This window comes from Fusarium fujikuroi, chromosome FFUJ_chr10, assembly GCF_900079805.1.
Source record: "Fusarium fujikuroi IMI 58289 draft genome, chromosome FFUJ_chr10".
NCBI lineage: Eukaryota > Fungi > Ascomycota > Sordariomycetes > Hypocreales > Nectriaceae > Fusarium > Fusarium fujikuroi.
The window spans coordinates 2,033,578-2,046,645 of NC_036631.1; the positions used below are offsets into that span (position 1 = coordinate 2,033,578).

Genomic DNA, 13,068 nt, shown 5'->3' on the forward strand with positions numbered 1-13,068 from the left:
AAAATCACCAGGCTAGATGTTCTAAGACGATGCTTTTATGCCTTTATTGATTCTCCTGTTGGCATACGTCAACCCTCTAATAATAGCATCGCGCCTCAAATACCCAAGTCCCGTCTCGGCCCCCATGTCGTGTGATGCACATGTCAGCACTTGCAAAATTTACGAGCCTTCTTGGCCCTGTCCTACGGATGTCGATCACTGTCTTATTTTTTTCTCCGTGACCACTCAGAGGTCAGTATCTGAGACAAGTGAGCCGTCGATCATGAGAGGATTCTGTCTTGGACATATATCACGATATGGTTGGGTGGAGAGACAATCTCGAGATTAATGCCATCTCGTATTCATTTATAGATGATATAATATTTTGGACGTCGTGATTTGCACGTGTCATATAGAGCGCTGCATATGCCTAGATGTGACAAGCGGAGAGAGGAGAGAACTTCGGTAATGTCCTAGCTGGGCTATGTAGATTCGTATTGAGGCTTGATTGTACAACATGTGCACTTGGCATTTGATACTTACAGTCGTAGGCTGCCTCCATGAGACTCACAGCTCATCTTTGAAAGGTCCTATGAGCGCATCATCTGCCTTTCTTCGTCTTCAACCCATCTCACGCTGACGCCAAGATCCAATCAATGCTCACAGAAGTTATAGTCAATCGACTCCCAGTGAGCCCTCGCCTTCTCCGCAGTCCGCTCATCCATCAACTTGAGCCGATGCGCCCGCGCTTCCTCAATATCCATAAGGCCGCTAGGCACTTCACCGCTTCCAGTCCACCAATCCTTTTGCTGAGGCGGCACATTCGCCATCGAAAGGATTCGGCGGTGCGGATCAACCAGCCAAAGAGCTATGAAGCGTCGGTGTCCCGGCTTTGCCGGATCTTCAAGCTTGAAAGAAGACACGCGGTGTTGACTTGACGAATGTTAGTAAAGCTGTGGATGCTTAGGGGAGAGGACTTACAAGACGTTAGGGAAAGCGAGGAGTCGACCCTCTGGCGTGTCAACGTCGCCGTAGCTCTGAACACAAGATCTCGCTAATCCGCCTTGCATTCCAAGATCTGTCCCAAACACCCTTTCAAGGTAGTTGTAACGATCCTGGCCAGCCTTGATCTCATCATTCAGATACGAGCTCCTCTGCATGCGGAACGATAAACGGCTTGGCGCCACGTTTTCACCGTCAAAGTAGTACAGCGCAGTGGCGGCAATCTTCTCATTCATCTGACCTTCGATCTGAAAAAATGTCAGTATGCCAAGTCTCATGCTAGTAGTACTATGGTAGACTTACATGCCAACTTCCAGCGGGGAACTCTGGCTTCTCAGGTGTGAGTTCAATACTCGCCATCTTGACAATGATTTGCAACCCTTCCTTCTTGAACTTTTCTCGTAAGCTCTGCTTTGGCGCGTAGTCAACTTCTTCAAAGGGCTTTGGGTCAGAGAGTATAGCGTCGCGGTACTTGAGCCATTTTACTTCTGCCATGGTCTCATCATCGACATTGGGTGTAAGAGGAGGGAGGCCCTCGTTCATTCTGCGCTGATCCTCATTTTCGTCGAATTCGACTGAGTCCTCTGATTCATGGTAGCATCCTTCTTCCAAGTCACGTAGTTCTTGATGCGTAAGTTCGACGTCTTTATGAAGAAATTCGTCCCCATTGAACTTTGGCGTCCATAAGTCGTCATTTCCGTCACTAAAGTCCATTAGCTGAAGACACCCCCTGGATGAACATGAGACTTACGATGCTTCCTTGATCCATTAAAAGCCTGACTTGTTTCTCCCCGCAAACGTCCCGTCGTTGAAACGATTAACCTCTCGCAGACAATGATCCCAAGCAGGGATCGCCTTATCAACCAACTTCTCAATAGTCCTGTAGATTTCAGGAAACTTTGTCGTGTGAAGATTGTTTACGTAGCTTGTAGACTCAGCACTGCCATCTTCGCGAAATCTAACGTTGGCGGGCAACCACTGGTATTTATCGGCCCAGTACTCTGAGCCAATCTTTCCTGAACCAATGGCAAATTCTGGCTCCCACACATGCTCGAATAAATTCTGTCGGACTACAGGGGGCTGACCTCGCACGGGCTTACCTTCGCCCATGAAGTCAAGTGCGTTCGATACGCCGACGACTTCGTGTTGGATGAACGGTGATCGATCTGTTGACCCTTAGTGTCAAGTCTTTGTCTCTGGTGGAGGGGACATACCGTAGACGAAATTGTGCATGGAAGGATGGATAAGGTTTTGAACCATGTCGTTACTTCGCGGGTGCCAATCGGTTTTGCCTTCTTGATCCTTCAAAAGCGTGTAGCACGCTCTGCTGATATCACGGTGAAGACTTTTGTCGATGAACGAGTCTGATTTGATGATCGTGTTGCCGGGTCCATCAAGAGTAGGGATGAGACCAGACTTCTCGAAGTACCTTGCCTTTCCACGTAGCTCTTTAATGCATTGTCAAACATTAATTACCAACCAACAAGAAATAGGAGCTTCACCGCCAACTCACGTAGTCGAACGCCGTATCAGTAATGATCCTATCCCGAGGCTTACGAGGACCCTTCTCCAGCTTATCCTGCATGATCCTTGCATACAATCCATCCTCGCTCTGCTGGCGCACTTCATTTCTCCACTTCTGAACAATTGTCTCGTCAAACACTTTCTTATGCCAATCTGGCTTATCCGTCAAGGTATCCATGAGAATCATCATCGCAACCTCTTTCACCGGCATCACCTGAGATTGATTCCTTTTGTATTCAGGGAACCCAATGGGGTAGAACAAATACTCATCTTTACGATTGAATGACCTCTTAGGCATGTCTCGCAAAGGGAGACTCACGCCTGGATAGACATGAGTCGGTGTCGCCATGGTCATAGAACTCCGAGGGAGGAATAACTTTGGCTGGTCGGCAACTAGGCAAGCGTACAGCAAGCCGAGTTGTAGTTGTAGGAGCAACAGTGGGAAGAACCTCATATTGAGAGGGGGAAATTTTGCAAAGGTCTATATTGAAAAGGTTCCATGGTATTTAAATAACTTAGAGAAGGAAACGTGGGTTTCTGTGATTCGAGAAGTATGGTCGTGAGTTTGTATCGTGAACTTAGATTCAGGCAGACACGTGCAGATTCAGGGTTTCTGCTTATCTACCTAGGCATGGGTGCAATCTCATCAAGCCATTAGTGGAGGCGTGGTATTTATTGTCTAAAACAACCTTTTAGTGCTGTTGCACATGTTGAAACAAGTTGGTGTTTCTTTTACAACGGCCCAAGACCAGTAATCTGAGCAAGACGCGCGGCGAGACGCCTGCATCCAATTATCCGACAAGGAATGAAATAGATAGTGTTTCTCCCAAGTCCGTCTCGGACAGTGACCGTAATCGGAAAACGTATCTAGACTTTTGTGATGGTGACTGTACTTTGATATGAAGGCTCAGGAATGACAGCTGCCGAGTTGTGCGCCACTGCTTTCAAGGTCAAGGCAGCTTCTCCAGCTGGCAGCACCATAAGTGATGGATGACAAAAATCAAGCTGAGTGCAAGAATTTCACATTGTTATTTTCGTATTAATTGAGTCATACGGGAAAGATTAAGTAGTAGATCCTCCTTGACCTCTTCCGGGTAGTCCTAAAGTCCGATTTTAACATGGTTTCGCCTTGATTGGTTTAAACCCTCACGTAATCATCCTTGAGCCTAAATCCGATTTCCGATTCCGACTCCGATTTTGTTTTGCTTACTCCATCCAAATCATTCAATCTCAATTCTCGGACATCATAACAACAACTAACATTCCCCGTTCACCGATTCATCCTCCCATACTCTCCTAAATATGGAGCAACTAAGTCCGAGCAGTTCCAGCTCCCCAAACCGCAGCCAAGCCCAGAAGCGCCGCCCCAGAAAACCCTTGAACTGCGATCCCTGCAGACACTCCAAGCTGAAATGCGACCGGGGACTGCCGTGCGCTACATGCCTCAAACGAGGCTGGCAAGACTCTTGCGCTTACGGGTCAAACTTTACTGGACCGCAGAAACGACGAAGAACGAGGCTTGAGGCTGTTGAGCCGGTGCCTCAGCAGCAGATACAGCTTCAATCTGTAGAGGTTACAGAGACAGTGTCGTCTCCGAGTTCGACGCCTGAGCCGATACAGCAGCGATGGGATCATATTCTGCGTCGACCATCTGTTGAGAGGAGTGTTATACCAGACTCGCCGAATCCAACTGTTACTTTGTCCTTTGGGCCTTGCGTTCCAATCACCGAACTGCTTGCGCTTTTACCGCCGACTTCTGTGACGGAGTACTTGGTTTGCCGCTATTTTGGAACACTCTCATCGCTGTTTCATATTCTCCATGGCCCGACGTTCCAGAATCAGTACTTGGAATTCCTCGAAGCTCCCGAGAAGACGAGCTTGTCATGGCTTGCTGTTCTGTTCGCTATCATCTCGCTGACTCTAAAGACCATTGAGCCGACTGATGCTGGCCTGGTCGTGCTGTGGCAAGACACCACGATCCCTCGAGATTTATCGGTACTGTCACAGAAATACCGAAATGCGGCAATGACGGCCCTTTCGCAAGACCAATTCCTGGTTCGTCATGATCTGAGCACGCTCGAGGCTCTTCTCATCCTGGTTCATATGATCTCGCATAACGAAGGACCGGAGTATGGCTGGGCACTTCTCGGCAGTGCTCTTAACATCGCCATTGCCCTACGCTGTCATACGGATATTGAAGGACCTAATTGTATTGAACAAGAGCGCCGCCGACGTTGCTGGGCAGGTATCCTGATCATCCATACCTACCAAGCCCTCTGCTTCAGAGATATCGACCTCACGTTCCTGTTGAACATGAAGGCGACAATGCCGGCATGGGTCAACGACAAAGATATCCAAGAACACAGTATAAAACAGTCGCCCAAGGATTCACCCTGCGAGTTCACCGATACATCACTCCTCAAATTCCAAGTCCGATTGTTCCAATTGTCAACACAAATCTGCTCACATATTTCTGGAGACGACAAATTGAACACCACGATTTTACACCAGTATGACACAGCTGTAGCAAAAGAACAATTGCAATGGGATGCGGCATATCTCGTCAACGGTCGCCGGAGTATTCTTAACACAGCAGGCTATGCGCATTGGTGCATGCTCCAAACCTACGCGCATCAACTCTACCTCCTTCTTCATCGACCTTTTCACAGCTCCAAGGCGAGCCACTTTCGCGCTGAGTCACGGGACAAGTGCATAAAGTCAGGTCTTGCCTTGCTTGATGTCCATCACCAATTCTACGAACTGCCGCGACTGAAGTGTTATCGATGGCTCGTCAAGGGCGCTATTAGCTGTAATGCACTTCACGGAGCTGTTGCGCTTACGTCATGCATGCTAGACATGCCTGATAACTCTGATCTGACGGAGCATATATCTACTATTGATGCTGCTATAACGAGAATGGAAGCCCTCAAGATGAAGAGTCCGGCTTGTTCAAGTGTTTATCGCGTTATCCGTTGTCTACGGTAAGTCGTTCTTGATTGTCCCGCCACGGAATTGGTGACTGACCTAGGTAGATCTTATCTCTCGAAGCGAGATCCTGCACCGACTTTCTTGCCTGAAGATGTCGAGTTGAGGTTCGAGGACTGGGCTACCAATGTCGACTGGTTCAGACCCGACGGGATTGACTGGGTAGGTAATGGCTCACAGCTTGTCGAGGGTATCACTAACTGGAGTAGGAACTTTGGGGCTCGGCTTACATCACTCCACAAACTGATGATGCTACGACTATGATGACTTGATGGCTTGACGACTTGGTATTAATGAATTTTGGTATCATAGGTAGAACGCGCTAACCCTTGTCCGTGGTATAATAAAAAGACTATATGCACCTGATATAACTCCTCGCCCCTTGCGACTCTCCCCATCATGCTTCGCTATACGCTGGAGGAGGAACCTCATGATCCTCCACCACAAAGTCCCCCTTGCAGTATTTCGGCGGAACACTAATACCCTCTGCCAAAAGGCTCTTAACCTCCTTTGCAGCAATGACATGATCCCTCACGAAAACACCCCAGCCATTCACTGGCAGTTCCGGCGAGATGAAGAGATGTATTGGCATTGAGATCTCCTCCTCCGTCGTGACGCCATTGTTAGTTATCGTAGCCTCAAAATGCAGCGAATGCGAGATGGAGACTCCACAAACTGAAAAGTCAGGCGAGCAGTTCCTCACAGCGATTGGCAGGTGTAGACATTGCTGCCACCGCTGCTGAGGTTCATCGCTCAACTCCAACGGCCACTCCGTCACTATCCGCTGTCCCTCATACCCGGGCTCTTCTACATCAGGCTCATTCGCCACGTCGTGCTTTTCCCGCAAGAAAAATCTGGCTTGTGTAATCTTCGCCGCCGGGTCGAGCGGCGCAAGGTGAGCTTCGATAGGAATCAATCCTCCCAGCGCAATCGCTCGATGTCGAATGGATACGTTGTACTCCGCTTTCTCAGACCACTTCCCCTGCACAGTCGTCGGATCCATGAGTTCGTACGAAGAGAACCCCGGTGTACGAATGATTCGAATCGGTGAAAACGTCTTGAAGCTGTTCGATGAATTTCCATCCACCGTCCATGCTTCAAGTAGGTATGTGATACTGCATCGCGTACAACCCTTGAACGATTCCTCCTGATCACCTCGAATGAACAACTCAAAAGCCCATTCAAAATTCTTGCCATTCTTAAACGGCTCTCCGATTTTATCGTTGACATTGAATGGCTTCCATTGATGAACGGTACTCTCACCCCGTTGCCATTTTACAGCCTCTTCGGCGTCAACCTTGTGGTCTCTAATCGTAACCGTTAGCTCCCGCGCCAGGCTCTAATCTTCGGGATGAACCTACCCAAGCCACATTCGACTAGTTAACTTCAGCTGAACGCTGGTGATGTTTTGTCCCTCTGGGATGAAGAGTGATAGCTTGCCGCGAAGATATTGGCCTTTTGCATCTTCACCACTTCCGCTAACGAAGACATAATCGTAGTCCGGTCTGCAAGGTTAGTGAGAGCTCAGAGTTGGGATTGGGAGATGTACCGTATCGTGAGGCGAGGTCGGTGTTGACCTGTTATTCTGGCCATGATAGACCGCATTGACTTTTTGGTCGACATAGTGATTATTTCCAAATGGAGTTGCTGGGTCGCGGCGTAGCAAGAGGATAAATAATAAAGCAAAGTCTTGGTACTTTATAGACGATGCTCGAAATGCTACCAGTGGCAGGTGAATAAATGCAAACTTGGCATCTGATCAATGTAACCAAATGTAACAGTGGAAAAGTATGGGACCGTGGCTTTTATTAAGTCCCAAAACATCCCAGCCAAATCCGATTTCGAAGCCATTCACATGCTCTGCTTACTCCAGATCGGACATCTCATTATCGATAAATCGGACTTTTCTATTCTTAGTCACTGTCTTAATACCCAAATAGGAAGTTTTGTGAGTGGCGACAGAATCGGACTTGTCAGCCCCACTCGGATTTACCAATATCACACTCGATTAGAAATTATCAGGAAAAGTCCGTTGTAATTGTGATTGTGACGAGCGGCTATGTACGTTATGCAAACTGTTTAGTTCATCTTGGCAACGCCTGATCATGAGATCAAGCTTCGATAAAACGTCACAAGGTTTCTTGGTAAAATGGATTTCTTTTATTTTCCTCATCTGGAGTTTAAAATCTGGAGATAAACTTCCAACGGTTTTTATCGCATAATATAAATATCATGGCTTTTGACATTTCTTCAGCATATCTTCATCACGGACCACGCAGCACCGTAAACATGCTCGACATAATATCCCACGTCCCCGAACGCTTCACTAAAGCGCTCTACATCCCAAAACATGACGACACAACCTCCCATTTCGCGATCTACGATATATCAAAGGAATATTCCGAAAAGGTGGGCGTTCATCCCATGGGCTCGGAGAGTTACAAGGTGGAGCTATGCCTTCTTCGAAAGCCTAGCGGCTATCATGCCGGTGACAACGCTCGGTTCCTGGTAGACGTGGACGCTAGTGTTTCTATTCATGAGAGAGTTATGGGTCGAGACCCTTTGGATGCGGAGGTGTAAGTTTGATCAGTGTGGATAGAAAGCTTATACTGATAAGATTGGTAGATCATCGCCGATTGATGGAGATGGGAGTGTTACGTTGCAGATACACTCGGGACATTCCTCGTTTGAACTCACGGCACGGGAATGTTACCCTCTGCCTGAGAAGGAAACGAAGAAGAGAATCATTCGATATCCTTACATGAGCATAGATGGGGCCTTTGCAGACTCACATCGTCGCTGTGATTGGCAAGTTCACCCCGCTGAGAAGGGAACTTTGCGCTATGATCTGGTGGATTTAGAACGAAATGGCGATGACGATGGTTCGATCCTAGCGATTTATCATCACCATGGCTTTGAGAGCGAGCTGCCTGCATCTTACAGCAACGGAGTTCTCCTTCTTCTAGTTGATTCTACGCCATCGTTTGACATCACTGTTGTGTCGAGTCTTATGGCTCTTCTAGCTACGATTCGCAGGCAGCCGGTGGCGCGGAAACGATCACGCCTTCGGTCTTTGATGGCGTCTTTATGAGGGTGAATTTGATGTAAGGAGATAATACGGAAGAGGAATACCCATGGCTTTGGAGCCTCATATTATAGTAATAAGATAAGGATCTTGAAATGATTGTATCAGTTCAACAAACTCACTTTTCCAGCAGCGAGCCCACGAGATGTCTTATCCAACAACGAGCTCTCCATCTCACTCAACTTCTCCGCTAGTCCAATACGTCGCCGTGACTGAACCTCCCAATCTTCAAGAGTCTTTATACTCCCATGAGGACCGAACCCATAATACTTGTCCATCGCGCCAGACCATGGATCCCCGCCACATGTAAACTTGATCCACGCCTCGCGCATAGCCTGGCCAACGCGCTCAGCACTAGGCGCAAAGCTCAGATCGAAGCCTCCGAACAAGAGAACGAGGTCGACGGCGTGATGAGCTCCACTAGAAGGCTGCCATGGGTTTGCTTCGTCAATCAGGCACCTAAAAGCAGGCTTATTTGCATCTTCGAAGGATCTCTCGAGCAGCTGGACTGGTAGTAGGTACTTGTAGTCGTTGATGAAGTCCAACGCCCCTGTTTTGCAGGATGAAGGTCGGTCGGGGTAGATATGATACAATTTCTTGAGCTCGTCGCCATATTGCTCGGACGCATCAAAGGCTTTCGCTATGTCGTCTGGGTCTGTTGCCCATACTCCAGCTTGGTAAATGGCTCCCTTTCAACTCATTAGCACAGCCACTCCCAATGTTATGAGCGAACTAACCTCTTTCGTTACATCGCTGAGGAGTACTCTCTCTGCACAGCCCGTCTTGGTCTGCCAAGCATTGAAAGATTCTTCCCATTCGAGGAAAAATGACTGCAGACCAGATCTTCTGACTGCCTCAACAACATTGCTTGCAGATGCAGTTTCCAAATCGTGCGTTCGATCAATGTCCTTCAAGTTCGTGGAAACTGTGTCCCGAAAACTTTCTACCAAATGTCGAGGCTGAGGTGGCGACAGGAACAATGAGCCAGATGAGAGAATGACTTGTCGCACGCGCGCGTTTGCAACAAGGTGGGCGTGACAATAAATCGCCCCGGCACTCTCACCCGCTAGAGTAATCATATTCTGTACGTTTTGTTAGCTTATTTCTTATTAAACTCCAGAGTGTTCAAGTACCGGATCACCACCAAAGCCTGAAATATGATCTTGAACCCACTGCAAAGCTAACTCTTGATCACGAAGCGCTAAGTTTGTAGGCCCTTCTCCGTTGCCCAGAGCAAAGACATTAAGTCGATACTGAACGGATACAGCGATTATTGGCTTTCCCAGGTGGAGGGAGTCAGCTACTATTTTGCTCATATCTGGCGGAATATGTCAGCACATGCCATCATTTGAGTTTTATCCATACCGCAAACTCCAGATGCAGCGCTTCCAAATGTCACGGCTTGTGAGCCTCCTGTCCCTCATTCAGTTTCTGACGATAGAGGTTCGATAAGCAAGTTACCATGTATCCAGACTAAGACCGGTAAATTTGAGTTTGCCACGTCTGGTCCTCTGTCAGGCAATACGACGTCTAGATTGGTGCATTTGAACTCATCCTCCGGTTCGTCTGGGAACCTATGTTCTGGAGGGATGCGCAACAAATGTCCGACATCGACAGCGACTTGCGGACACCGAGGTCTGATTATTTCAGTTACTCTCAGGTTTATTATATGAGAAGTAGGAGGTATTACCCAAAGTTAGTGCAGTCGAGAAATCTGGGATACCTGTCTAGCTTCTCAGGCGCGGCGAATCGTCGCAGGATTCGGCCATACGGAATGCCCCGAAATTGAATCACGTCGGAAGTCCTGAGGCCTGTGAGTGTGGCATTCAGTGACTCGTGAGAGATGGTTGCGGTCATAATGTCTTTGAGATGATGTTGTGTAGTGTCTTTGCTGAGGGGGCATTGATGAGATATATCCGAGGTGGGTTTCCCGAGAGAGGGGTCTCCGGGTCATGTGGGGTCAGCATCACGGCCCCATTTTGGAGCAATCACTTACTTACTTCAAGGAGATACTCAAGATGGCTTATTTAATAACACAAATGTCCTGCAATGCCCTGGATCGTGGCAATTCTCATTTGTGGCTGAGCCGACACTCGCAGATCGCTCCACAATATCTTTCTTTTAGATTCTAATGGCCACGCATAGCGTATCCAAAGACACGATACAATGATGTTATGAGTTCTATATTCGAAATAGAAAACTCCAATAGCCGATATATTCTATCCGTATTCTATAGAAATAACTCTATATATAGATCCATCTAAAGTGAATTCGTGTCCTCTACGCCTCTATGCCCAACCCATTAATTCGGATACGATCTCAAAGGAAAGTATCCTTCCGGCATAGGATCAATATGCCAAAGCCTATCCAAGCCTGGCTCAAACGCATCTACCCACTCCTTTCTCAAACTCTCCGGTAGATTCCAGCCCAGTTCATCGTCCCGAAGCCTCATACGCACTAGATGCCTCTTCTCCCCAACCCCATCCCCATTCTTGAAGCTATCACGTTTATGCAGAACGAAGAGGTTATTGATGAAGTGAATATCACCTGGCTTCGTCTCAATTTCCAACTGAACCTTTGTAGCTGCGCGTTCAACATCTTCAAGCGCTTTGAGCTGTTTCACGGAAACACGAGGTAGATGGGCCGGACGCGGATGGATCGCGTTGCCGATTAGTGAGACTCGACCGAAGTTGATCATGATTCTATTGCGATGTTGGAAGAAGATCGGTCTGGGATATCCTTCTTGGCTATATGGCTGTCATTAAGGATCTTCAGAAGACGACTGCAGCTATTCTTACTTTGCAAAAACCCATTTCGGCTGAGAAAGCTGGTGGATAGATGCGGGGTGGTGTCGATTCAGGATATTATATACCGCATATCCTGAAGCGATAATGCATCTCCCGCCTGAAGCTGCGTTACTCCGAGTCAGCCAGCTCACAATGTCTCCGGATTCCTCGTTATGGAACATCTTGAGAGCTCAATTATCAGCCATAGTCTTAACTTCAAGAGTCATGCTTACGATTTCCGATGTCGAGTGCCGATGATGCTGACTAGAAATTGGAGAAGAGTTATCGGCCACGATATGGACTGTAGTCACAATGAGTCATGATTTTGGCATTCCACTCCATTGTGTTGTCTTACCCAGCATGTTTCCCTTCTTGTCCTGCCGACCTCGACGGTTAGCGATGTAAGACTGAATACCGAGGTACATCATAGTCAAGTCCTCCGTAGAATAGCTCAAGGGGTTGAGTCCTCGAACCAGTCCAAACCCTTTTCCTTCATAAACATTGAGCCGCATAAGATCAAGCTTTCTCCCTACTGTTGGAAGTGGGAAGTTTTGGCGGCAGATTAAGTCACCATCTAGCTCAAGGCCTACTAAATCAGATTCTGCTTGCTGTAGGATCTACAGGGAACTTGCCTTTGAAGTACAAAAGAGCGTTTTTCACTTCGTCGATTTCAGAAGAGTTCAGATGGTATACATATTCGGATTCATCAGAGAACTGATTGCCTTGCCAGGCACCGGGGAGGTCGATCGACTGAGGAAAGGATCTGGTTCCATAGCATAATTCCATCAAGTTGGAAACAGCAAGGGCCATGTTTGTTCGTAATAATCGCAAGGGAATTCACTGACGGTGAAGATAAAGACAGCTGGGTAAATTCCTAATGTATAAGATTGCCTGTAGAGATTGTAGGTCAGGGCTTCGCAAGCAACGAGCAGGCGCTCTATATAAGGTCTGTCAAATTACTTCTTTTCCTGTTTCTGTTTTAACACTATAGCCGAATATGCATGACAAGGCGAGAATCTCAGTGAGAGAAAAAAGGAGATGATTCATTCAACGACGCCTCATAGTCATCATGCATCTGAGCCCATAGTAGCGGCGTCAACCCCTGCCCTTAGTCCATGTTCTGGACGAGAAGGGGAAGAAAAGGACAGGTCAGAACATGGGCCACGGTCCTCCATATGCAATGTCGTGTTACACTAATGACTTTCTTTTCTTATTTCTAAGCCCGCCTCTGCGATACAATATTGGCGTTGCGCGAATATGATCTTAATACTTGCATCATCTCATCTTTGGGCGTGATGCGCAACTTGCATCCTGAGATAGATCGCCGCAGCTTGCTGAGGTTACACAACTCAAACAAGGAAGGTCATTGAGAGTTTCTACATCTCGGAGTTGCGCCGCCTAGCGATTTCACTGGTACGGGGATACCGCTCGCCATGTTTCCAGTGCAGGATGGTAATGGATGTCTTGGTCACACAAGGCATGACAGAGTGACTCTTACCTTCCAAGCGGTGTGAGAAAAGAAGGCATGAGACGACATAGAAAAAGAAAACATAAAGTCTTGGGTGTCATCATTCATTCAGGCGTTAATTCCGGAGAAAATCCGGCTTTGTACGCTCGGAAGAATGAAGAGTTGGTCATTATTCAGTCATGGTTACATCATACGCGCCCGATGGCTGGAATGGACACTTATGTATATACATCACCGGA

The 13,068-nt window shown here is 47.6% G+C and overlaps 6 protein-coding genes; 2 read left to right on the forward strand and 4 right to left on the reverse strand.

Moving 5' to 3' along the window:
* Positions 1–632: 632 nt before the first annotated feature.
* FFUJ_10998 (uncharacterized protein) lies at positions 633–2,959 on the reverse strand (the record flags this gene model as incomplete). XM_023569845.1 has 6 exons in its annotated part: positions 633–912; positions 961–1,229; positions 1,285–1,684; positions 1,781–2,147; positions 2,196–2,415; positions 2,495–2,959. 6 exons carry the CDS (start codon positions 2,957–2,959, stop codon positions 633–635), a joined length of 2,001 nt encoding a protein of 666 aa, XP_023437002.1.
* Positions 2,960–3,807: 848 nt separating this feature from the next.
* Positions 3,808–5,762, forward strand: FFUJ_10999 (uncharacterized protein; the record flags this gene model as incomplete). XM_023569846.1 has 3 exons in its annotated part: positions 3,808–5,486; positions 5,538–5,652; positions 5,700–5,762. The coding sequence occupies 3 exons, from the start codon at positions 3,808–3,810 to the stop codon at positions 5,760–5,762; spliced, it is 1,857 nt and encodes a 618-aa protein (XP_023437003.1).
* A 125-nt stretch (positions 5,763–5,887) lies between these two features.
* Positions 5,888–7,113, reverse strand: FFUJ_11000 (related to O-dinitrobenzene,calcium and zinc resistance protein; the record flags this gene model as incomplete). XM_023569847.1 has 3 exons in its annotated part: positions 5,888–6,797; positions 6,852–6,995; positions 7,040–7,113. 3 exons carry the CDS (start codon positions 7,111–7,113, stop codon positions 5,888–5,890), a joined length of 1,128 nt encoding a protein of 375 aa, XP_023437004.1.
* A 609-nt stretch (positions 7,114–7,722) lies between these two features.
* FFUJ_11001 (uncharacterized protein) lies at positions 7,723–8,581 on the forward strand (the record flags this gene model as incomplete). XM_023569848.1 has 2 exons in its annotated part: positions 7,723–8,066; positions 8,116–8,581. 2 exons carry the CDS (start codon positions 7,723–7,725, stop codon positions 8,579–8,581), a joined length of 810 nt encoding a protein of 269 aa, XP_023437005.1.
* A 98-nt stretch (positions 8,582–8,679) lies between these two features.
* On the reverse strand, positions 8,680–10,432 carry FFUJ_11002 (related to carboxylesterase; the record flags this gene model as incomplete). XM_023569849.1 has 6 exons in its annotated part: positions 8,680–9,264; positions 9,313–9,657; positions 9,709–9,893; positions 9,941–9,988; positions 10,037–10,212; positions 10,266–10,432. 6 exons carry the CDS (start codon positions 10,430–10,432, stop codon positions 8,680–8,682), a joined length of 1,506 nt encoding a protein of 501 aa, XP_023437006.1.
* Positions 10,433–10,877: 445 nt separating this feature from the next.
* On the reverse strand, positions 10,878–12,171 carry FFUJ_11003 (uncharacterized protein; the record flags this gene model as incomplete). XM_023569850.1 has 5 exons in its annotated part: positions 10,878–11,322; positions 11,374–11,543; positions 11,595–11,662; positions 11,717–11,882; positions 11,983–12,171. 5 exons carry the CDS (start codon positions 12,169–12,171, stop codon positions 10,878–10,880), a joined length of 1,038 nt encoding a protein of 345 aa, XP_023437007.1.
* Between the last annotated feature and the right edge of the window lie 897 nt (positions 12,172–13,068).